The following is a 25,282-nucleotide window of genomic DNA, read 5'->3' on the forward strand; positions in this document are numbered from 1 at the left end:
ATATATATAAAAGATATATAGATATAAAGATATATATATATATATATATACACAGACAGACAGGCAGACAGACAAAAGAGAAGTGGAAAGAGGGAGAAAATAACTGCAAAGTTTAAGGGGAAATGGTCATTTGCACCTGCCAGTTATCTGGGTTTGGAAATCATTTCACTTTTTTTCTTTCTTTTTTTTTAAATTTAAATTCAATTTGCCAACAAATAGTATAACATCCAGTGTTCATCCCATCAAGTGCCCTCCTCATTTTGTTTTTTATGTAACTTAAGATCACAAAGCTCTTCCCATTGTGGTGGCAACCATTTAGAGCTGGAGCCAGCTGGTTGGAAAATCCTGCTGTCCCATTAGCAATTTGTACTTATTTCTCACTAATATTTTTGCCATGTTTGACTATGCTACTTTCAGCTGGAGAGCCAGAGGCACCAAGTGAGATTTGCCCAAGTCCTAAAATAAATCCTAGATTCCAAATCTAGGCACATGTACCTAAACAGTATCCTTTCTTTAAAAAGGTAGCTTCTCCTCATACTGAGGACTCAAAAGCCATCCTTTCTAAGTGCTGAGGGCATCAGACCCACTTTCTAATATGACTAAATTTGATCTCTGCAGTCTGAAATACAATTTGTCAATCATAAAAATGATAATCAACTTCTGTGTGTTTTAGGATGCAATTAATATCCAGGATTCTAATGTTTTTCTGCTTTTATTTACTGTTCTATTTACTATGAAAGAATTTATTCTTACCGTTCTTTCCCCAGGGAACCCATATCACAGGTTAGCAGGGGTGGTTGTATAAACCCTCTCAGTTCACTTGTGCACCCTCTTTTTGCACAGTAGTGGTTACATAAGAAAATGGGGATTGGAAGGGAGCCTGGTACTCATTCTCCATCAACGAGGCTGCAAGCTTTTGGGAGTGTATACTGTGCTGTATACGTCTGTCACAGACCTGTAATACATCAATAATCTGTAGTCACTCTCACACTTGTGAACATTTCTAGATCCATTAGAGTCCATTTCTATTTTTCAGATCTGTACCACTTTCCTTAAGTTCTTTAACTATACTACTCACTGCAAAGGAAAGAGTTTCTTTTTGTTACAAAAGTACCTTTTCCAAATTACAGAGGGCAACTCCTCATTTTTACATTTTTGGCTTTGGTGGAGAGGATAATTGTGTATGGCCATGTGACATTTCTTGTGTTGCTAATTCATATTTGTTGCTAATTCATCATTGTATGTTTATCACTGCTCCCAGAAATAAAGACTGTATCTTACTCATCTTCCTATTACTCTTACCACACGATGACGTGTGTTTACTCATTCAGTAAATATTTATTGAGGATCTACCGTATCCTAGGAATGGTTCCAGCATGGGCAATGCAAGAGGGAAAAAACAAAGTCATTCTAATAAACTCTCACGCTGGCAAGAATCCATTCAGTATTTATTATTTATTTCGCCCTGAGGGCTAGCTCTATGTGTTGAGGCTAATACATTTGTAGTATGATTTTTTTTAACAAGGTGGTGATAATGGAAAGACAGAACCAAAATATACCAAAAGGTGTCAAAATACAAAAAAAATGTGTCTCAATCATATTTGCTGAGGTTTAAAAGTCTTCAATTACTTCTTTACTCTCTTAGCTAAGGATAAACAATGGTGTTGTCTTCAATAAAACCATAAATAAGCATGTGCATTTTCATCAATTAAGTCTTATCAGTTATTTATACCTCAGCGTGCATACACTTGTCATAATTTTGCGGAAAATGGGTGTTGATAATTGGGTGGGAGAGAGCAGAAGGTCTGAGAGTCTGAAGAAAGGAAAAGAAACACAGTCAAGAAAAATAAAGATGTCAGAAGGTCAAGTTGTAGGTTCCAAAGAAAAATGTTTTTGTCTCAAGCTGGTACCGAGTACCTCATCCACATCTCTCATGGTCCCACTTACAGGGCTTGAGAGAGTCCTAACTTCCTCATGGGCAGTGAGTCCTCTCTAATCCCATCATAGCTTTAGATACCTTTACCTGATGCCTCCTCTGTTGCAGTAAATGGCAGCCAAGAGGGAATTTGTCTGATCAATGGCATATTTTAAACATTGCCTCTTTTTTGTGTCTTCAAAATAGCAAATATAGGTCACATTTTGTGGCTGTTTCATGGACGTGAAATCCTAGAACCATAGGGCAAGTGAGTTGGTAAGGGCTTACCCATCATCCACATTTCTAATTTTACCGGGAGAGGTTAAATGCTTTTCTTAATTAAGATCGCCTGGTTTGGAAACAAGACCAGAACTAATGTCTCTAAATCTGAGTCCAGTAGCTCTCAATGTTAAATAAATATTTGTGGGATGCTTGTTCTAAAAAGTGACGAGTTTGGCAAGAGACTCAGCATCCAGGGCCAAGAGCTGAGTCCTCCTAGAGCAATTTCCCAGCCTGAGTTCCACATGGAGGAAGCTACTAGAACTTGGGAGTCAGAAAACCGTACCCACCACTCATTAACTGAGTTGACCTTGAGTAGGTCTCTGCCCCTCTCTGCACCCCAGGATCTTTGTCTGTAAAATGAGGAGCTTAGTTCATCTCAGTTATCCTTTCTAGCTTCATTGTCTACACATGCACCTTAGTCATTTCACTGGTCCTTCCTCTTTAATGTTGAAATTATTTATGAATACAAATGCTTTGCCATCCCTCTCCTTTGAGGGGCTGACTTTGGAACTGCAAGCACCCACTCAGGGAATCACTCACCTTCTGAAAGCAGCTTCTCAACTTGTCAATGTATTGCTGAGATATATCTTAGAATATCAGACTTGTCAAATTTGTTTAAAATACAAGTGCAAGGGCTCCTGGCTGGCTTAGTCGGTAAAGTGTCTGCCTCCAGCTCAGGTCATGATTCCAGGGTCCTAGGATGAAGCCCCCCACATCCCTGGTCAGCCTGCTTCTCCTGCTCCCTCTGCCCCTCTTCCTGCTCGTGCTCTCTCACTCTCGCTCTCAAATGAATAAATACAATATTAAAAAAAAATAGAATACAAGTCCATTTGCAAAAATTTGGTTTACACACAACTTCTCAGGAATCCATTTATTCCTTAAAACAGAGACCACTCGTCTTGGAAATCTTGAAAACATCTGTGACTCTACACCCTCTAGATGACTGAGCTGGGGTCACTCTGCCTCCTTCCCCTGTGCATGGAAAGTGCTGTTAGGCCCTCTTGGGCATTTGTTCACTCACCAGACAGCATCAAGTATTTATTGAGGCCCTAGCCTCAAAGAATCAATGGTGGAAGCAGTTTCCCTTCCTTATCATGTTTTATTTTACGGAAGGACAAACCAGAGACATTTTCAGGGCTATCCTCTGCATCTGCTTCAGTAACCTCGATGACTTCAGCTTTTATTTGGGGAGATTGAAGATGTCAGACAGAAAGCATGAAACCTTTGGCCTTTTTTGGTAAGGTCTGCTTTGGTCAATACAGATGTGTACTAGTCAGCTCAGGCTGCCATAACAAAACACCACAGACTGTGTAGCTTCACAGAAATTTATTTTCTCACAGTTCTGGAGGCTAGAAATCTAGGACAAGGTGTAGGCAAATTTGGTTTCTGGTGAGAACTCTTTTTCTGGCTTGTAAACAGCTGCCTTCTGGCAGTGTCTTCACCTGGCTTTTCCTCATGCCTGCACAGAGAGAGAATGAGCTCTCTTGCATCTCTTCTAAGGACATCATCCTATTGGATTAGGGTCCTACACTGATGACTTCATTTAGCTTAAATTACGTCCTTAAAGGCTCTATCTGCAAATACAGTCAGATGGTGGAGAGTACGGGTTCAACATAGGGATTTGAAGGAACCCAAATATTTAGTCCATAACAGCCAGTACAGATCTATGCTTTTTGTTCCTTGATTCAGACAGCAGCTTACCCTCCCACATTGGCCAAGTGGGTAAAACATACAAAGTGCCCTGAAAGAGCAGATCTGCTATTTCCCTTTGGATCCTGGCAAAGAGCAGGGATCCAACCATTCTTATGGAGGGTATAGTTTTAAAGGTGGCAAGTGCTGGGGATTGTCAAGGTCAAAATTTTAGAAGATCCTCCCCAATGTGCAACTCTACCTCTCTGCAAATTGACAGTAAAATTTTCCTGCCAGGAAAGGAAATCAAAAGTACAGTTTCTGTTCTCAGAATCCCTCCCACAAATCCAGAATTATAATGGCAGCGTATCCAAGCTATGAAGTCCCTTATGTGTGTGTGTGCGTGCACATGCACACATGTGCTGGCTCAGATGTTATTCAGTTGTTCTCAGCCTTCCTGAGTGTCTCCATCCACCGAGAGACGGTGTCTTAAGTAATTAGTCCTTACTGGCCTGAACTGGAGCACAGGGGCTCTTGAGGAAGCAGAACCCTGGCCCTCAGCTGCTAGGACTGCATTCAGATAGAGGTAACTATGGCGATAACCACTTATCCCAAAAGGAGAATGACTTTTCTCACACACCAAGAAATTTGGAGCAGGCATTCCTGGGCTGATTGGCGGTCCTACAGCGCTGGGAGCCCAGGCTCTGACGGCCCTTTTATTTCACCATCTAGTGTGTGTAGCTTTCATCAGGCTTTAAGATACCTCTGTGGCCAAATCCCTAGATCCCACGTTCCAGTTCCAGGCAGGAAGGAGAGAGAGCAACCGGTGAAAGATGGAAGGTGAAAGATGCAGGTCGGACGAGTCTGTCTGCTCCAATGGTATTTCCTACAAACCTCACCCTCTTGCTTCTGTTTGTATCTTAAAGTGGCCAATGTGTCTGTCACATGGCCCTCCCTACCTGTAAGAGAGCCTGAGAAGGGAACATTTTAAGCTGGCTCCATGCAATGCTGAATAAATTTAGCATCTGTTACCAAAAAAGAAAGGGCAAATGGGCTATTGAGCAAGGAACAGTCACTGCCATCGTGCCCTTGAAACAATATTCTCCTCCTCACTGGAGGGCTGCCTGCATGGGGAAAGGCCAAGGGAGGACAGCTGTGGCCTCACTGTCTCCCTCTTCTCCCCAGCAATTCAACTCTAGCCTAAACTCTTCTAATACCACTCAGCAAGCAAAAGCCAAGTAGCTCACCATATTGCTACACACATGTTGGCTCAGCAGCCCCAATGGGCCAGGCCCCACAGAGCCGGGAGGAGCAGTGAGGAAGGTTTCGCGGAGCTGGCATTTCCCGTGTGGCAGACAGACAATAAACAAAGACACATAATAGGTCCAAGTGCTCTGATGTGAGATAAAGTACCATCAATGGGAAAAAGTGTGAGGACGGATATTTAGATTGTGTAACCCAGAATGACCTCTTCAAGGAGATGACATGTGAGCAAAGATGGGACAAAATGAAGGAATGAGTATGGGGTTATGGGGTCTCTACAGGGCCAGGGCCTGCTCCAAACAGAAACATACAGGCATGTTCTGGAAAGAGCGGACGGGCTTGAGGCACTGGGGAGGAGGGCTGAGGCCAGAGTGGGAAAAGGTAGGGCTGTACACAGCCTGGGAGACCATGAGAACATGAGATGTCCCTTCTAGGTTTGATAGGAAGCCACTGCAAGACTTTGAGCAAGGAACTAACATAATCCTCTTCTGCTTGTAAGAGCTGGCTTGACAGCTGAGCAGAAAATGAACTGTAAACGGAGCCAGGGTGGAAGTGATGAGGAAGCTGCACACGAATCCGAGGGCGAGGATGGAGTCTGTGACACGGGCGGTTGCCCATGGAGATGGTGGGAAATAATCAGAGATGCGATGTATTTTGAAGGAAAATGAGCCTGGATGTGGGGTAGGAAATTCGTGAAGTGTAGCCTGAGCGAATGAACACTCTGTCCCTCGAAAGGTTTCGGGAAATGTCAACTCCCACCCTCCCCAACCCTTCCAGTAAGGTTCTAGGGTGTTTACAGAGTGCTGCCCTGGCAACCACCCAGCTGACCTGCTCCGGAGTGTGCCTTTGCTTGCTGAGAACAGCTAAGTATCCAAGTTTGAGAACAGCTAGCTTTTTAAATAACTAAGTATAAACATAAGTTACAGCTCTCTCGTCACTCATTTGCATTTTAGTCACTCATTTGCATTTTAATATGCTTTCTTGAGAGTGAGAGAAAGAGGTATGCAGCCCATCTTACACCTCTGATCACCCCTAGGAGCATTAAGAGTAGGTTTCAATTTACTTATTTTATAACTGGAGGGACAAACTTCCAGTGACCACGAGAGAGGCCATATTCAAAACAACAATAACAAAGTGTCCCTGTTTTCTTTTTTTTTTAAGCCCACATTTATTTATCCACAAAAGACACAGAGAAAGAAGCAGAGACATAGGCAGAGGGAGAAGCAGACTCACTGTGGGGAGCCTGATGTGGGACTCGATCCCAGGATGCCGGAATCACACCCTGAGCCAAGGGCAGATGTTCAACCATTGAGGTACCCAGGCACCCCAGCTTCCTTGCTTTAAATTTGATAGTATGACACTGAAAAGAAATAAAACTCATCTCTAGGCTGCATTCCTAGACCATTTCTTCAGCCTGAGGATCAAAGCTTGAAATTAGGGTGTTCTTAGGCTCTCAGATATACAGGAGTGGAGAAGAGTGTTAGAACCTGGTTGTTGACCAGGGAAGGTCTTTGCAAGGGAACAAACAGCGCAGGGGATGTGGTAGGTGTTCTATGGCTATGTGGCAAACACATGGAAAATGTCCCAACATATTCCTTTCATCGGTTCATTCATTAAGTAGATATAAAACGGGTATGTGCTGTGGGTAGGCACTGTTCTAGGCGCTGGATACACATCATCGAGTAAATTGGATCCTGTGCCTGCCATCATGGAGCTCGAGGGAAGGACAGACAGTGACAAATACACAACACATTGTGGTGGGGACCTGACGGAGCTCAGTGGGGGCGTGGTGGACGGGGCCGTGTCTGTAAGGAGGGGGCATCTCAGCTGAGACGTGAGGTGGAGGGTGGGGGGGCGCTGCAGGTGATTCTTTGGGGGTCAAGGTGCTGACCTCATGATGGGAGAAGCCGATGGATGAGAGAGCCAAGCTCTGGGTGAAGCAGAGTCTGCTTTCCACCCACCGTGTGTTGTGGGCATGGAGAATTGAATTTAAATTAAAAATAAATAAGTACGATATCCATTAGAAGCAGCAGCAGCAGCAGCAGCAGAAGAGCACGGTTCGAGAACTCGCTCAGAGCTGCCTTTGCTGAGAGGCTGCGCGGCCGGGATGAAGGCTCAGGACGGAGGAAGCTCCACCAGCCGCCCCGCCCGGCCTCGCCTCGCGCATTAATCGGGGTTTCCCTCTGGATTCTTCCAGGCTCTGCGGGATTCCGTTCAATCGCCGAAAGTGAAGATGCCCTCCTCAGACACTTATTCCAAGGTTATCAGAAATGGGTTCGCCCTGTGCTAAATTCCAATGACACCATAAAAGTGTATTTCGGATTGAAAATATCTCAGCTCGTAGATGTGGTGAGTCCTCCTTGGCGCCGCTGGAAAGAGCACGCGTTCCTCACCGTGTGTGGCTCGGGGACGCCGTTTCCGCTTGCTTTCCCCGTGTCTGCCATTTCAATTTTAAAAATAGCTTGCTGTGAGAAAAAATCTGCCCCGAGAGGCCAGTGAAGTGACCTGGGGACGGAATGAGCAGCGTCGTGGCGGCGACACTCCTGGCGCGGGGCGGCGTGAGGCTCAGGTTGCAGGTTGCAGGGACAGGCATCGCCCCGGGGGGGGGGGGGGGGGGGGGGGGCGGGCGGCGCCAGGCTGAGCCCCGGGAGAGGAGACCAGGGACAGCCGGGCCCGGGGCTCCGCAGTGTCGCCCAGACCGGTGGGGGCTGGCGGGGTGCCTGCAGGGAGAGAGGGCAGGTGATGCCGGAGCCTGACCGAGGGCCTGGTGTCCCCATCTCCTCCCGAATCCCCTCAGGGCCCCACGCATCCCGCATCCCGCGGGCACCACCCATATCTTAACACGCACTACTGACTCCTGCCGAGCTCCCACTTCTGCCCTGGTCCAGTTCCCGGGGAAATCAGTGAACTTTAACAAGCCGGTTCTGCAAAGTCATCCTGCTGTGGTCCCCAAAGTTCCAGAATAATCCTCCCAGATTGTCCCAACCCCGGCCCCGCCCCACCACTTGCACCCTCACCCACCCCAGCTGACTCAATGCCCAAGGATTCCTTCTAGCAAATCATGCAAAAGTGACCTCTGATTTAGCTAATATTCATTCTGCTTTGCGATCTTACTTTGCCTTCTGGATTTAGACAATTTTAGGTAAATATCACCACAATGGACTGCTACTTGCTTTGATTATTATTTTTTATTTTGAGCAAACTATGCATAATATTTTAGGATCCCATGGCATTTAACTGTGTTGAAGTTGAGAATCCTTTATGCTTTGAACTCCTCAAATGTAAGACTCAGAAAGGTCTTTCGGACCAAAAAAAAAAAAAGAATCTAAAAGACACCTTCACTTAATTTGAATTTATATCTTTCTAATTCTCATTTTGTTAGGATGAAAAGAATCAGCTGATGACAACAAATGTGTGGCTCAAACAGGTAACTGTCAATCCAAGCATTATATCTGCTAACCTAATTATTGCCACTCTTTTCTATTTAAAAAGACACCTATTTGAAAAACAATGATATAAAGAACATATTGGGTTCCTTGGGGAGATATTTGGGAATGGTTGGGGTCTATTATTTCCTGTTCTTTTGCGGGAGTTGGAGAGCAAGCAGGTCCTGGAAGCTCAGAAGCATGCCTGGAATGGACTCTGATGCCAAGGTCTGAGCACTGCTCCCTGACTACCTGGAGAAATGGGGAAAGCTCCAGAGAGCAACTTTCCCCCCCTTAGGATATGGCAACTAGAGCAGGCCTTTATTATTGGTACTTTTCACTTTTCTTGAGATTTTGAAAACACGAGGTCATTTCAGTAGAAGTGAACAAGAAGCCACAACTCCTCACAAACCTTAACTGCAACTTTGGAAATGACTTCCAGCAAAGCTGGGCCACCAGAATCACAGTGGCCTGGTGGATGCCTCCAGGTCAAGACAGAGTCAAAACCAGAAATCTCCAATACCCAAAACAGAGCAAGAGAAATCCATAGGAATGGGGTAAGCTGATGCTTGGAAAAGCCAGCCTGACGACTTAGGTTCCCATATTTTAGAAGTAATGAGAATAATTTTTTTTTCATTAAAGTATAGTTGACACACAATGTTACATTGGTTTTCAGGCATACAACATAGTGACCTATCAAGTCTGTATTTCATGCTGTATTCAACACAAGTGTCACTACCATCTGTCACCATATGCGTTATTACAATACCATTGACTACATTCCCTATGCTGTACTTTTCATCCCCATGACTTATTCATCCTATAACTGGAAGTCTGTATCTCCTACCCCCCTTCACCCATTGTGCCCATTCCCCCACCTCCTCCCCTGAGGCAACCATCACTTTGTTTTCTACATCTGGATCTGTTTCTGCCTTTTTGTTTGTTTGTTCATTTGTTTTGTATTTTTAGATTCCACATATAAGTGAAATCATATGGTATTTGTCTTTCTCTGTCTGATTATTTCACCCTGGGTCTATCCAGGTTGTCACAAATGACAAGATTGCATTCTTTATTAATGGCTAAGTAACATTATATATAATATAATATATACCACATATATATTATATATATTACATATATATATAATATATATGTATATGTACATATATAATATATATACATATATAAATTATATATATATGTGTGGTATATAATATATATACCACATATTCTTTATCCATTCACTTATCAACTGACATTTGGGTTGATATGTCCCATATCTTGGCTATTATAAATAATGCGTAGGGGTGCATGCATCTTTTTAAATTAGTATTTTCATTTTCTTTGGGTAAATACCCCAAATTGCTTGATCATATGGTAATTCTATTTTTAATCTTTCGAGGAACCTCCATACTATTTTTCACAGTAGCTATACCAGTTTATATTTCTAGCTATAGTGAGCGACGTTTCCCTTTTTCCACATCCTTTCCAGCACTTGTTATTTCTTGTCTTTCTCATTTTAGCCAAAGAATAATAGACTTTCTTTGCATTAAATTTTTAAAGGATTGTCATCTTTCTTCTCTCATTTACATTTCTCAACATTCAGAATTAACAAAGCAGGTATCACACTATCCCTGTTTACAGAAACAGAGGAGTCCAGGAATTCATCTGGCTGGAATCTGGATTCCCCAGTTAGGGCCTTCTCTGCCATACCCAGCCTCTGCCTTAACCATCAAAGCCCTGCTTCTAAATCACTGGAAGAGCCAAAGTAAGAAAACCCTCTATACATTTTATAGAACAACAGAGAATATTATCAAAGCTATTCTGTGCACACAGATTGGATTTGGAGTACAAATATCACAAAAAATATTAGTTAATATATTCTATGTTATGGCACAAAAAAAGAAAGATGAATTCTATAGCATGGTGGCAAGCTGGGAAGGCTGCATGGAATAGGAGGCATTTGAGCTCCATCATATGATATATATGTATCTTTTTATTTGTTTTTAAGATTTTATTCTTAAGTAATCTTTATACCCAACATGGGAATCGAATCTATAACCCTGAGATCAAGAGTCATGTTCCATGGACTAAGCTGGCCAGGCACCCCTAGTTTTTTGTTTTTTTTTTCATGAGAGACAGAGAGAGAACAAGGCAGAGGGAGGAGCAGACTCCCCATGGAGCAGAGAGCCCAGTGCAGGGCCCGATCCCAGAACTCTGGGATCACGACCCGAGTCGAAGGCAGATGCTTAACCAACTAAGCCACCCAGGCGCCCTACCCTTTGCTTTTTAAAACTAAAAAGGTAAAAGAAAAGTGAAGGATAAAAAAAAAAAGGTAATAAAAGATAAAGAAAAGGGATGATGAAAACAAGACAAAACTGATATTAACAACCATTGGCATTTTATACAGATCTCAGTTTCAGAGTAGCTAATAATAATACCTAACAGTTATTGAGCATGTACTAAATGCTCTGATTGGGTGTGTCCTAGGAATGAACCAGGTTCATTCTCGCAGCCACCTTATGAGGTAGGTTCTATTAGGATTCCCACTTTGCAGATGAGAAAACTGAGCATTAGAGAATTGAACTGACTTGTCCCAGGTTAGGCACTGGAGGTCTGGCTCACATGAAGAAATCCTTCCCTTGCCTTGGACAAGGGAGCAGCTCCAAGATGTCCTGTGCTCTGCTCAGTGCTGTCTCCATATAGACTAGTTCCTGGTCCTTGTCTTCTAAGGTTTTGCTAGCTCAACATCGGATGGTGTAGAAAAGCATTTAGGAGAGAATGAAGTAAGGATTCGTTCCACAAGGTTTACTTACAGCCTACTAAGTGTCAGCCACTGGGCTAGATCCGGGTATATGAAGAGGAAAATACAGCCCTGCCTTCAAGGGGAGGACAAAGTGTAGTTGTGTAAAAAACAATGACTGTGATATGATAAACACCATAAGGAAAATCTACACAAGTACTATGTCATTACAAAAATAACAATGAAACAGGGAGAAAATCAGGGAGAGCTTGCAAGGGAGGAGATATTTAAGGTAGTTAAGGTAGGTCTTCTGGGATCAGTAGAAGTTCTGCAAGCCAAAAAGGTGGAGAAGTTGTGACCCCCTGCATACTATTCTCAATCGTATAACTTCCCAAAGCTCTCATGCCAGAGCAAACCTATGGGAAACTCTCCCCAGCCACCCCTGTTTACCTCAGTCAAAATAAAGACAGAAACAGTAAAACCCCATTCTTTTCTCACTTCTCATCTAGACGCTGAAAAATGCTCCCTGATTCATATCACAGAGAGAATAAAACTCCACGTGCTTGGAACAAAAACATGTTCCATGGTAGCTTCCACAAACAAGATGCTTGTTTTTTTAATGCAATTCTCCCATCTTATCCCCTATTTCCACAGTTCTCCTCTGGTATATTTAGATGTTCTTCCTCCATCCTCTTTTTTTTTTTTTTTCCTCCATCCTCTTAACCAAAGACCTTTATCAAGCACGAATGTAGTGACATCCTGAGAAAGTCCTCTATGTGGAGCTATTTTTGTTTTATTGATTTTATTTTGGAAACTTATTTGTCTTCCTCCTTCCTATTTCAAGGAGTAATCAAAACCCTATAAATCATAAATAGATTATTAACACCGACTCACTAAAACTACATGAGAAAGTACTTAATGCCTTACCACTCAGATTCTGCTCCATCATATTCAAGGTTAGGAAAACTGCTTCGCAAGCACCGTAAAGGCAAATGGGAAATGAAACCACCCTTTCTTTAATAATAAAGGGTTGAACCCTTGGCCTAGAGTCTATCATATGAGTAATCGCTAAGACAACAGACATTAAAATTACTCACTCGACAAGCATTTACTGAGCACCTACTATGCACCAGACACTGTGTAAGACCCTGGGCTAGGCACTGTGGGGTGTGAATACCATAAGACAGCAAGATTCTGAGTGATCTCGCTTCACTGTAGCTGACAGCAGTTTGCTGTCCTACCCCCTTCATTTTCCTGAGGAAAATAAAACTGCCTGAATGTCTGCCAAAGCCAACATCTCAAAGTAGCCTTGTTTCTCCAACAGCTGATTCCTGTTTTAGACCAACACAAAGTTCCACTTCAATATGCAGGCCTCACAGGCTAGATTCCTGGAGCTGGTCTGGGAGGGAAAATGAGAAACAAACTTGCCATGGAAGGGACAGCCTTGCTGTAAAGGGCTGGGACAGCTTCCCAAAGTCTAGTAATCTTCCACCACCTGCAACGGCACCTACAAGTCTAGGAATTTACTTCCGACCCTTAACTCAGCATCTTATTTTCCTTTCTTCTCCTAGACTCACTCTGACTTAGCAACGGAGGTCAGTTTGGTGGACCCTGAGTAGGAATTGAGCAGGAGTTAGGAGTCAGGAGTCAGAAATCACGATATATAAGCTTCGGCAAGTCATTTTGCCTCTCTGACCCTCCATCTCTTCTTCCATGAAATAGAGGCAATGCCTACCCCACAATGTTGTTAAGAGGTGAAATGCAATCATGTGTGTGAATGTGATGTACAGTATCTGGCACATACTTGGGACTCAATAAATGTCATTTCCGGCTGCCACGTTTGGAGGCTTTTTCATCCTTAATGACAAATCCCATTTTTTGGCTCTGGCAGCTCATGGATATAGTAGGAATATGAGACATAAAGTATGTCATGTTGTTTTCTTTAAGATTGAAATGAATCAACCTTAACTTGCTTTAAGAATTTCACACTTGGAAAAAAAAAAAAGAATTTCACACTTGACTTTAAGGTAAGTGAAGATCCCCAGGATGCCCCAGAGGCTACAATTCAAGGCACTACTTGTTCTTTGCTATCTTTTGGTTTTAGTATTAAACTAAGAATAACTAGGGGAATTTTTTTATAGTAAAAAAGTCTTTGATTTAGGTTTAAATGAAATTCAGTTCTGGATAACAGCTAGACACTTATGAGTGATATTTCAAACTGTCTAAGAAAGGACAATTTTAAGGGAATATATACGATATGGATTTGAAATTGCACTTCTCAGAATCAAGGAAACTATTTTTCCTTTTTTTTTTTTTCTTAGTCACAGAATTACTTTGAGATTTGGTCCTGACATATCCCGTGCTCGCCTGTTTCCTGCAACGACACAGCTTTCCACCTTGGAACTGCCTCAGGGTAGAGCTGATGTTTGTAAAGAGCTTTGAGGATCTTGACTGGAGCATGCTATATGAACATAGTATATTATTTCTAATCTCTTACTTTAAGAAGGGAGAGACAGGAGATTAGTCTCTGGATGACCTCAGGGTTTCGGAGAAAACAGGAAGTAACCAGAAAGTTCCAGAGGTCCTTAGCAAGAGAGAGGATGGAGGCTCTGAATCCTCACCCTGACATTGCTGGCTTAGCACGTGTGGTCATCCTGGGGCTTAGGACTCTGTCAGCATCGCAGTGGACGCATATGTTGATAGAAATTCAGGGAACCCCTCTGGACGGACTTGTCAAGGAGAACATTTCTGATTCCCCAGGTCTGGGTACAGAAGAACACCCCACAGAGGCATACAAGCAGCAAAGGACCACAGGGTGGGGAACTCACAGCTTCTGACTCCAGTTCAGTGCTCTTGCTCTTCTGGGTACTCCGAAATCCCAGAAGTCCCACCTCACCCCCTTCTCTTTCCTGGGCAGGAACAAGACCTAAATCACTCTAGATCTCTTTACGTCCTCCTCAAGGATTCTTCGCACCCCTCATCCGTCGTTCCCCCATCTCTGCCCCGGCGCCTTCCCTCTCCGGGTTCCTTCTCCCTCGCGGCTCCTCCTACCCTCAGGTCTCGGCTTTTGCAGGTTGTCTCCTCAGAACTGCCCTCCCTGTCCACCCCGCGTTCCTTCCCATTACACCCAAGCCGCACCCCCCTCGGAGCAATGAGCCCGAGCCCAGAGGCCGAGGCCCAGGCCAGGAGTAGGGGCGGCGCTGGGTTCCGCGTGGCCACCAGCCTTGCCTTCTTGTGCCGCGCGCATTCGTTCTGCCCAGACTGTGACCCCGTAAGCCACTGGCACTCTGTCAGGAGGTCCGGCAAGCAGGGCAAGCCCTTCTGGCCCAAAAGTTCCATACCCTCGGGCTCCCCCCTCCGCCCGTTCCCTTTGAACAGTTCCTAAAACCAGGTATTTGTTTGCTGGGCTGCGCCAGACAGCAGAGGCCCCAGAGCTGTAGGTGCACCTGCTCCGCTGGGGGAACCGGGTGCAGGGGAGACAGCTGTGCCTGCCCCAGAGAGGAGCCTGGATCCGAGGAGCAGACAGTTTTGTCCGCAGCCATCTGTATGCTCTTAACAGGGAAGGGCAAGAGTGGGCCCGGGGCTGAGCTCAGCAGTGCTGTCCCCTCAAGACAGCGCTGGCCGTGAGAGCGCGCTGGCAGCCCACCTGCCCACCTGTGTGTCTGCCCCGCCGCTTGCTGCCTGTGCACCAGAGACCCGCCACCTGCTCAGGATCTACTCAGATGCTCCCAGGATGAGCTGAGAACTTTTTGGTTGCACATGACAGAGAACCCAACCCAAACTGGCTTCAGTAAAAATAGAAAGTACTGGCTTTCATAATCTGGAAAGTCCAGGGACAAGGCCAGCGTCACCTGCAGCTTGACCCAGGGGCTCAAGCAATATTCCCAGGAATGGTGCTCCTTCTGCCTGTCTCTAGGCCCCTCGTCCTCTGGGTGACCCCATTCTCATCTCAGCCTCACCTCAGCAAGGTGGCTGTATCAGCTTCTGCCTCAAAGTACTTCCTTCCTGTGTTTAAGTCCAGCAGGAAAGAGGATGGCAAGCCTCTTTTCCAGTGCTCCAGAAGATTCATGCTATCTCACTGTTCCCCATTTGGTTACCTGACAACCCTGAAGATCATGGTGGGCCAGTGTGAGGTGCAGCCCCATTTGTGGGACAGAAGGAAGAGTCAGATGCACCCACAGCTAGTGAGTGACAGTGCAATGAGGTAGTTGCCCAAGAGGAAACTAGGGTGCTCATACTGGAAGAAGGGCAGGTGAATCTGAGGCAGCAGGTGGCACATGTCCACTTTATTTCTGAATTTGTTTTCTCCTCTTTCTATAAAGAGCTCTTAACAACTGCTTCCTTCTCAAACTGAGCCTTGCCCAAGTGGAAGTCAGCTGAAGTTTCCTATTATTAATGGTTCATCTTCATACTATAATTTTCTCTCCCCTTATTTGTTGCTGAACTTGGACATTGTGTAACATGCTTATTTGTAAAATTCCTCCACCTTTTTTTTTTTAATTTTTATTTATTTATGATAGTCACAGAGAGAGAGAGAGAGAGAGAGGCAGAGGCATAGGCAGAGGGAGAAGCAGGCTCCATGCACCGGGAGCCTGACGTGGGATTCGATCCTGGGTCTCCAGGATCGCGCCCTGGGCCAAAGGCAGGCGCCAAACCGCTGCGCCACCCAGGGATCCCTGACAGATATTTACCATTAAGGCAAAACAGATTTTCTGTTTTTATTGTCTTTCTTTTCTTTTTTAACAGAGGAAAAAGTGGAATAAGCAACTGTTTTAGCCTGAGTACAGAGTCCATAAGCTTTATAGCTATCAGCCCCAGAAATATCCTTGAAAGCAGAGCCACAGAAAGTTGGATCAAATAACTGATGTTATGAAGAATTGTAAGCCACAAATTTTTCCACTGTCCAGTAGCATGGGAAAAGGGAAAAGAGTGCAGGATATGCCTTTTAATGTACCATGGCTTGAGTACCATTGCCATCACTCAGTGGCACACCTTGGTGGGGGGCACCCTTCACGTCCTAGTCAATGTGAAAGGCACCTCCTAGGGTTGTGATGCACGGCATGCCCAGTCATATGCAGCAGCCTTGAATCCTGCTTTCTTTACTGACCAACTGTGTGGCCTAGTACAAGGCACTTGAATGCTCCGGGCCACAGGGGCCTCATCTAATATAGCACTAATAGTAGGTAATTTTGTAGCTTATTGAAGGAATTAGCACTAATAAATATAAAGCACTTCATCAGTATAGGGGAACCTGGCTGGCTCAGTCAGTAAAGCATATGACTCTTAGACTCAGGGTTTTGAGTTTGAACCCCATGTTGGGTGTGCAGTCTACTTAAAAACAAAAAACAACAGAAAATCAATCAATACAATTCATCTTATTAAGAGACTAAAGAATAATCATGTAATCATCTCTATAGAAGCTGAAAAGCTTTTTATACAACTTAGGTCAAGATCCATTCTAATTAAGAAAATTATATTGTGGGGCACCTGGATGGCTCAGTTGTTGAGCATTGGACTCTTGATTTTGATTCAGATTGTGATCTCAGTGTTGTGGGATCCAGCCCCACATAGGACTCCACACTCAGCAGGAGTCTGCTTGGGATTCTCTCCCTCTGCCCCTCCCCCCATTCACACTCTCTCAGCATGCGTGCTTTCTCTCTCCCTCTCAAATAAATAAATCTTTTTTTAAAAAAAAGCTCAGCAAACTAGAAATAGGAAGAATCTTCCTTAGTCAAATAAAGGGCACTTAAGAAAACCAACAGCTAACATAATACTGAATGATGAATATCTTCTACCCAAGATCAGGAACAATGAGAAGATATCTACTCTCCCACTCCTATTTTTTAAAAAGATTTTATTTATTTATTCATGAGAGACCCAGAGAGAGGCAGAGACAAAGGCAGAGGGAGAAGCAGGCTCCCCACAGGGAGCCCAATGCGGGACTCAATCCCAAGACCCCAGGTTCACTCCGTGAGCCAAACAGCAGATGCTCAACCACGGAGCCACCCAGTGCCCCTCCCCTCCCATTCTTATTTACTGTCATACTGAAAGTCCTAGCTAGTGACTTAAAGCAAAAACAAAACAAAACAGTAAAAGGCATTCAGATTGGAAAAAAAAGAACTAGAACTCTCTATTTGTAAATGATGTAATTGTTTCTGTAGAAAATCTACCCCAGGGGATCCCTGGGTGGCGCAGCGGTTTGGCGCCTGCCTTTGGCCCAGGGCGCGATCCTGGAGAACCGGGATGGAACCCCACATCGGGCTCCCGGTGCATGGAGCCTGCTTCTCCCTCTGCCTGTGTCTCTGCCTCTCTCTGTGTGTGTCTATCATGAATAAATAAGTAAAATCTAAATAAATAAATTCTTTTAAAAAACCGGAAATGCTGAGGTATAAATCTAACAAAATATGTGTGAGGTTTATAGGCTGAAACTACAGAACACCGATTTAAAACATCAAAAAAGACTTAAGTACATGGAATGAGAAATGATATTCCTTGGTCAGAAATCTCAATATTATGATAGTGGTTCTACCCAAGCCAATCTATATATTCAAGGCAATCAGAATTAAGATTTCAGAAGGATTTTTCTTATAGATAGCAACAAGCTGCTTTAAAATTTTATAAAGAAAAGCAAAGGAACTAGAATAGCCAAAACGATTTGGAAAAGGACACTACAGTTGGAGGACTCACATTACACCATTTCAAAACTTACTAGAAAGCAATGGAGGTTAAGAGAGTGTAGTACCAAAGAAAGGAGGGACACAGATTAATGAAATGGGACAAAAAAACCCATAAATAGACCCACAGAGTATATATGGTTGGTTGATTTTTGACAAATGTGCAAAGGTAATTCAATGGAGAATGTTTAGCCTTTTCAACAAAAGGTGCAGCAATGATTGGATAGCCATGTGGAAAAACAAAAACAAACCAAAAACTTCATCCCACATTCACACCATAATAAAAAAAATTAACTCAAAATGGATTTTAAATCTAAATGTACAACCTAATACTATAAAATTTCTAGATAAAAAAATGGGAGAAGATCTTTGTGACCTTGAGTTAGGCAAATATTTCTTAGAAATGGTATGTTTCATAAAAGATAAAATTGGTAAAATAAACTTCATCAAAGTGTATAACTTCCGTCTTGTGAAAGACGTTGCTTAGAGAAGTAAGAAACCACAGACTGTGGGAAACTATTTGCAAATCAAATATTTGATGAAGGGCTTTTATCCAGAATATATAAAGAAGCCTGAAAACTCAGTAATAAAACAAACACCGTGATTAAAAAATATGCAAGAGATTTAACAGCCAAATAAGATATATGGGTGGCACATAAGCACATGAAGAGACGCTCAACATCATTAGTCATTAGGAAAAATGCATATTAGAAACCTTAATGAGATATCATTTCACAATTATTATAATCAAAATAAAAAACGAGACAATATCAAGTACTGGAGAAGACGCTAAAGACCTGGAACTCTCATACATTGCTAGTGGGAAAACAAAAATGATAGAGCCACTCTGGTACACAGTTTGGCAGCTTCATATAAAGTTGAACATACACTTACTTTATGGCCCAGCCATTCCACTCCTGGGTATTTACCCAAGAGAAGAAAAGAATGTTTTTCACTCAAAAAATTACACAAAATATTTATAGTGGCTTTATTTGTAATCATTAAAAACTGGATGAACCCAAATATCCTACCTGGGGAATGGATACATAAGTTGTGGTAAATTCATACAAGGGAATACTACTCACTAATAAAAATGAACCAATGACTAATATAGAAGAATCCAAAATCCATATGGTAAGTAAGAAATCAGGATCAAAAGGCTCTCTACTGTATGATTCTATTTATATGACCAAAGGCAACATTATAGGATCAGAAAGTAGATCAGTGATTGCCAGGGGCTGGCAATGGAGGAGTTGATTACAAAGGAGCAGCACCAGGGAAAACTTTTTGGGCAACAGAGTTCTTGGATCTTGATGTTGTTAGTGATTATACAACTGTTTGCATATAGAACCATATACAAAAGAGTGAATTTTATTGTATGTCAATTTTTAAAAAGTGAAACAAACAAAAAGTGCTACTCTGAGTTCCCTTCAACATTTCTGAGATTCAGACCTGCCACTGATAGTACAAGTCTCCTTCGTAGGAGACAAATGATTCATAGGAAGGAAAATGAATGTCCTTTTCAAAATGGGTAGAGGAAGGGGAAAAGGAAGAGAAGGCTGTGAGTACCAGGTAAACATGGTAAATACTTTATTAGCTTGGGCTCTTAAACTTAATCTTCATATGCATAGTTTTCCATAAATAGGCACACAGTCTTTTATCCTTTAGATTGTAGCTTTTTAATAACCTACATCCTTTTAAATTTGTTTTTCAAGGATCAAGCCTCACAAATATTGCCTAAGATAGACAATATCTCATCTGGTGTAACAGCCTTACACTTTTTCAGGCATCTTGCATGTTTCAATACTTTACCATCTAGCGAAGTTACCATCTGCTGAGTCCTGATTTTTTAAAGACAGGGAGGCTCTCATTGGGCATACCCTTCAAGCTTTCTGAAGTATCATTTAATATTATCCTACATCATTACTTAACAGTCTACCTGAGGGACAGTGGGAGAGAAGAACTTAATTTTCAGGTCAGATTTCATAAGATTCTGGATCCAGATCTTTTTAAGAAAGTCCACTTCTGCTGTAATTGGATCATCCATACATCATCCTCTTGACCTTCATAATCCAATCAATTAGTGGTCAGGTTTGTTAATCTGGGTCCATTAGGTCCTATAAAACATGCTGAATGATTTCATTCTATTATGAGGAAAAATATGTAAATCTCTGGAGGCTAACAATATTAGGAATATAATTTAAAATTGTAATTGAGTGGCCACAAAATAAATTTAGATTAGAACTTAAAAGGAAATTCTTGGAAAAGATTTTTTTCTTTGGATTAAGGTTATAATGTCATCAAGACTACTCAGTGGATACTGGATGTTTCATATTAACATACTGGGTGGATGTTTTTTTAAGACTCTTGAGTGATATTCAAAATTGTTTGTACCCATCATCATGAGATTAAGATATTACTGGACCAGCTCTCCTGAGCTAGATTTACCATTGCTTTTTCTTTTGTTTCTTAAGAGAAATAGGCTGAAAAAATAGATCACAAATCAGTGGCCTTGTTATTGAGACTCTTCATTGAAAGGTAAATATGGCAATTTTGGAAATCCCAAGTGGGATGGCTGTGTGGACCTGGGGAAGACCAGAGACCAGGCTGGCTCAACCTGTATCTTGAGAATTGCACTAAGCCACAGGGTAGGGTCATAAGATCTAAAAACAGATGAATTTCCCATTTAAAACCAAACATTGGATAAGTAAATTAACATAAACTTGAACACTGAATTTTCAGAATAAAATTACAGTATACTCATTTTGATGCAGGAATGGACAGACCACAAATTACGCTGGAATCCTGATGAATATGGCGGGATTCATTCAATTAAAGTCCCATCAGAATCTCTCTGGCTTCCTGACATAGTTCTCTTTGAAAAGTAAGTAACCCCGAAGAAAAATATGCTGGTCAGATTAGGACAGGTGACAGAAAAGCCTGATTTTGGCAAAATAATTCAGAGAAATGTACAACTTTCAGTAAGCACAGAACCATTTGTTCTTGAAATACTGACTCTGTGGCAGGAAAGTAATAAATGCAACTAATAGAGGGGTGGGCCAAGACCCAACTCATCTGTGTCCACTTGCTTCTACCATAGTGCTGATGGACGTTTCGAAGGCTCGCTCATGACCAAAGTCATCGTGAGGTCGAACGGCTCGGTCATTTGGACCCCTCCCGCCAGTTACAAAAGCTCATGCACCATGGATGTCACGTTTTTCCCATTTGACCGGCAGAACTGCTCCATGAAGTTCGGGTCCTGGACTTATGATGGCACCATGGTTGACCTCGTTTTGGTCAATGACAATGTTGACAGGAATGACTTCTTTGATAACGGAGAGTGGGAAATACTCAACGCAAAGGGGATGAAGGGCAACAGGAGAGACGGCTTCTACTCCTACCCGTTCATCACCTACTCCTTGGTCCTGCGCCGCCTGCCCCTGTTCTATACCCTCTTCCTCATCATCCCCTGCCTGGGACTGTCCTTCCTGACAGTGCTCGTGTTCTACCTACCTTCCGATGAGGGCGAAAAGCTGTCCCTCTCCACCTCCGTGCTGGTTTCCCTGACAGTCTTTCTCTTAGTAATTGAGGAAATAATCCCCTCTTCCTCCAAAGTCATCCCCCTCATTGGGGAGTACCTGCTGTTCATTATGGTTTTCGTGACCCTGTCCATCATTGTCACTGTGTTCGTGATTAATGTTCACCACAGATCTTCCTCAACCTACCACCCCATGGCCCCCTGGGTGAAGAGACTGTTTCTGCAAAAACTTCCTAAAGTGCTTTGTATGAAGGACCATGTAGACCGCTACTCCTTTCCAGATAGAGATGAGAGTCAACCGGTGGTGAAAGGCAAAGTTCCAGAAAAAAGGAAACAAAGGCAGGTTAGTGATGGAGAAACAGTCCTTGTTGCTTTCTTGGAAAAGGCAGCAGATTCCATCAGGTACATTTCGAGGCATGTGAAGAAAGAGCATTTCATCAACCAGGTGAGTACACTGGTGCTTATCATAACCCTGCCCCCAAAGAGCCCTGCAAGAACCAATATTCCCGTATCTTTTGGCAACAAAACACTGTCATTGCTTGAATGGGACGTTATTAGCTACCTGCTTTTCACATGTAAAATGTTAAACAACATGACATGAGTAAGAATTTTAGTGTGAATTTTTAGGAAGCAGTTCCCAGGAACAGAATTAAGAGAAGTGAAGCATGTGTGGATTAGGCCCCATTCCTTATGATTAGACTTGATTCTATTTAACATAATTTAATTCTACATTTTAAGTTGGTTATCCCTGTCTCTGGTAATTTATCTCTCATTTTTAGTGGCATGGTGGTTATTTCTATCCGTAGTATTTGGAAAGAAAAGAACAGAATTAGATTTGGGGATTAATATAAAAAATACAGTGCTCCACAGATATTTTGGTGAGGGGAAAGCATAGTTATTTTGCTTACAGATTTTTTTAAAAACGCAGTGAGAGTGTATATTTTGGGCTCAAAATAGTCGTGGACTCAGATTAACTGCTTAAAACAAGTTATAGGCCAAGTTACAGGGTTCAATTATTCTCCTCTAAAATCAGTGAAAATTAGTGCCAAGAGTTTGGTCACATAAATAAAATAATGAAAGAATTTTTTAAAAGAAATATCCTCTGGGCAGCCCCGGTGGCAGAGCGGTTTAGCGCCGCCTGCAGCCCGGGGTGTGATCCTGGAGACCCTGGATCGAGTCCCACGTGGACTCCCTGCATGGAGCCTGCTTCTCTCTCTGCCTGTGTCTCTGCCTCTCTTTCGCTCTCTCTGAATAAATAAATAAATAAATAAATAAATAAATAAATAAATAAAACTTAAAAAAAAAAAAGAAGAAAGGAATATCCTTCTGTATTATATCTAGATACTACCTAGAATATTCTCTCTATTTGTTGTGTTTTTAATACACTGAAAAACATTTTTAAAGCATTAGGGGGGAAATGCTGCTATGGAACAAACATTTCTGCTATTCTTAGGGTTGTTTGTTGTTTGTTTACATCCTGTAAAAATTCTGATTCAAAGATTTAAATAGCTTTTTAAAAATTATAAAAGTGACACCTTCTCAGGGTAAGGAATTTGGAAAATACATAAAGTGGAAACAAATGAGATGCCAGGGTGACTCAAAGGCATCTGCCTTTGGCTCAGGGTGTGATCCCAGGTCCTGGGATTGAGTCCCTCATCAGGCTCCCCCAGGGAGCCCACTTCTCCCTCTGCCTGTGTCTCTGCCTCTCTCATGAATAAATAAAATCTTTTTTTTAAAGTAGAAACAAGAACATTAAAATCACTCATAATACCACCACTTAATGTTATGACACTTTAAACATTCAATGTGTATTCTTTCCGTTTTTTCCCAAAGTTTTCTTAAATCCCAGTGTGTGCCAGATGCATGCAGGTTCTACCTCCGCACCCATGTCCCCTTCTAGAACTCCTGGGCTGTGCCCTCTTTACACAATCCCCATATAAAAGAAATGGGACATTTCTTTTCCTTCGAAAGAGAACGGGCCCATGTCCTTCAGACCTCTGGATATAACCCTGACCTCGTTCCTACAGGCTTATTGCCCCCCCAACCCCCCAACTCCCCCGCCCCCATCCAAAGGGATCCCGCCCACCTCCCCTTCAGGGTGCTGTCCTCCCCTGACCACCTGTCCCCACCAGCAGTTCCCAGGTGTCCAGAAACGAGCAGCCATCCCCACACGTGGAGGGGAAGAAAAGGCTTTTTCCTTTCTGGCCAGGAAAACTTAACTTTTAAGTTTGCAATTCATCTCATATGTAATATCTGGAAGATCATAGTAAGAGATTCTGGCTTTTTGTCTGTGTAAAAATCAGGCTTTTCCCATTTTGATCAGTCTTGTTTACCAAGGCATAAATGATTCCGTTGTTTCTGTTACGCCTTCGGTGTTGCCAAAGAGTTCACAGGCTGGCCAGTGAAGGTCACGGGGAGGAACCAAGCCTACCCTGCTGGGGATGTGGCAGGTGTGTTTTGAAAACTGCTGTGTGTAAAGCTGAATGTTAGTTACTCTGTTCCAATCCCTTGAAATGAATTCCGAACAGTTGCTCCGCATCTTGAATGGAAGGAGTCCTTTTCTCTTTTGCAGGTGGTCCAAGACTGGAAATTCGTAGCCCAGGTTCTGGACCGCATTTTTCTGTGGCTCTTTCTGATAGTGTCAGTTACAGGCTCTGTTCTGATTTTTACTCCTGCTTTGAAGCTGTGGCTACATAGTTCTCACTAGCAATCCGGGGCCGTCTGAAATACCAGAAAGACGAAATTAGATCTTAGAGCTGACATCCAGCTAGCATGTACATACGTATCCACCTGCACGAGCTTTCTGGAAGGGCCTGTGTCATCCTCGGGGAAACTGACATTTGTAAGTGTGGGTTTGCCCACAGTAAATCCATGATTGCCGCTGGAGCAAGTCTGGGGTTTAAGTAAAGCAGAACATCTTCAGGCCCCCGCCTTGCCTTCCCCGGACATTCAGGAAGTCATACATTCCAGGCTTGACATCACAGCCAGGACGCACCAGGACTGTTGCTGGCTACTGGACTAAGGCCCCCAGGAAACTGGACTGAAGCCTCACCAAGGATGCCCACGAAGAATTTAAGACAGTCTTCGAGTCAAACTATTTGCATGCTCAGACCTGGGTCTCCTGCACCTACTGGTGTCCTTGCTGGTTTTGCCTAAGTTTGCAAACTGCTGCTGTGTGTTGTGCTGCTGTAGCAGTGTGCGTGAACAAATCTCAACAGCCATTTGGGGAATTAAACCGGTTCCACAGATCTGGCCCAGCCTGCTTGTTTTCACGAAGACTCCAAGATGCTGGGTAACTAAACTCCTTCCTTTTCCCCCACAAACATAGTATTTGTTAAAGACAAATTCTCTCTTGAATGTGGTGACCTCAGGTGGTCTTCATGGATTATTCATAACATTATAAAGCTTTTCTGATGGTGAAACTAGAACCTACTGTGAGTTGTAACTTGCTTAAAGGGCCATATCAAAATTACTGACGATAGAAACCATGTCATCTATTACTGGCAGTGTGGTCATTAATACCCATGATCTTCTCCTAGAAAATACAAGTCCTGAACATTCTCTGATAATGGTTTGGAAGTACCCACATTCAATCTAATCCATTTCAACAGTACTCTCAAGGCTTGCCATTCTCTTTCTTTCTTTCTTTCTTTCTTTCTTTCTTTCTTTCTTTCTTTCTTTTTCTTTTCTTTTCCTTTTTTTTTTTTTTTTTGGTAAGAAGACTTAAGTCCTACTCTCAGCAAATTTTAATTATACAATGTGGTATGATCAACGAGTCACTATAATTTACATCAGATCCTCAGATCTTACTCG

General features: G+C 42.9%; 1 protein-coding gene across 1 annotated transcript; it reads left to right on the forward strand.

Moving 5' to 3' along the window:
• The first annotated feature begins 5,730 nt into the window (after positions 1 to 5,730).
• Positions 5,731 to 24,959, forward strand: CHRNB3 (cholinergic receptor nicotinic beta 3 subunit). The gene is made up of 7 exons (XM_072776671.1): positions 5,731 to 6,136; positions 6,251 to 6,402; positions 7,287 to 7,438; positions 8,472 to 8,516; positions 20,706 to 20,815; positions 21,032 to 21,914; positions 24,042 to 24,959. Exons 4-7 carry the CDS (start codon positions 8,490 to 8,492, stop codon positions 24,174 to 24,176), a joined length of 1,155 nt encoding a protein of 384 aa, XP_072632772.1. The 5' UTR covers positions 5,731 to 6,136; positions 6,251 to 6,402; positions 7,287 to 7,438; positions 8,472 to 8,489; the 3' UTR covers positions 24,177 to 24,959.
• The last annotated feature ends 323 nt before the right edge of the window (positions 24,960 to 25,282 follow it).

This window comes from Canis lupus, chromosome 15, assembly GCF_048164855.1.
Source record: "Canis lupus baileyi chromosome 15, mCanLup2.hap1, whole genome shotgun sequence".
Lineage (NCBI taxonomy): Eukaryota > Metazoa > Chordata > Mammalia > Carnivora > Canidae > Canis > Canis lupus.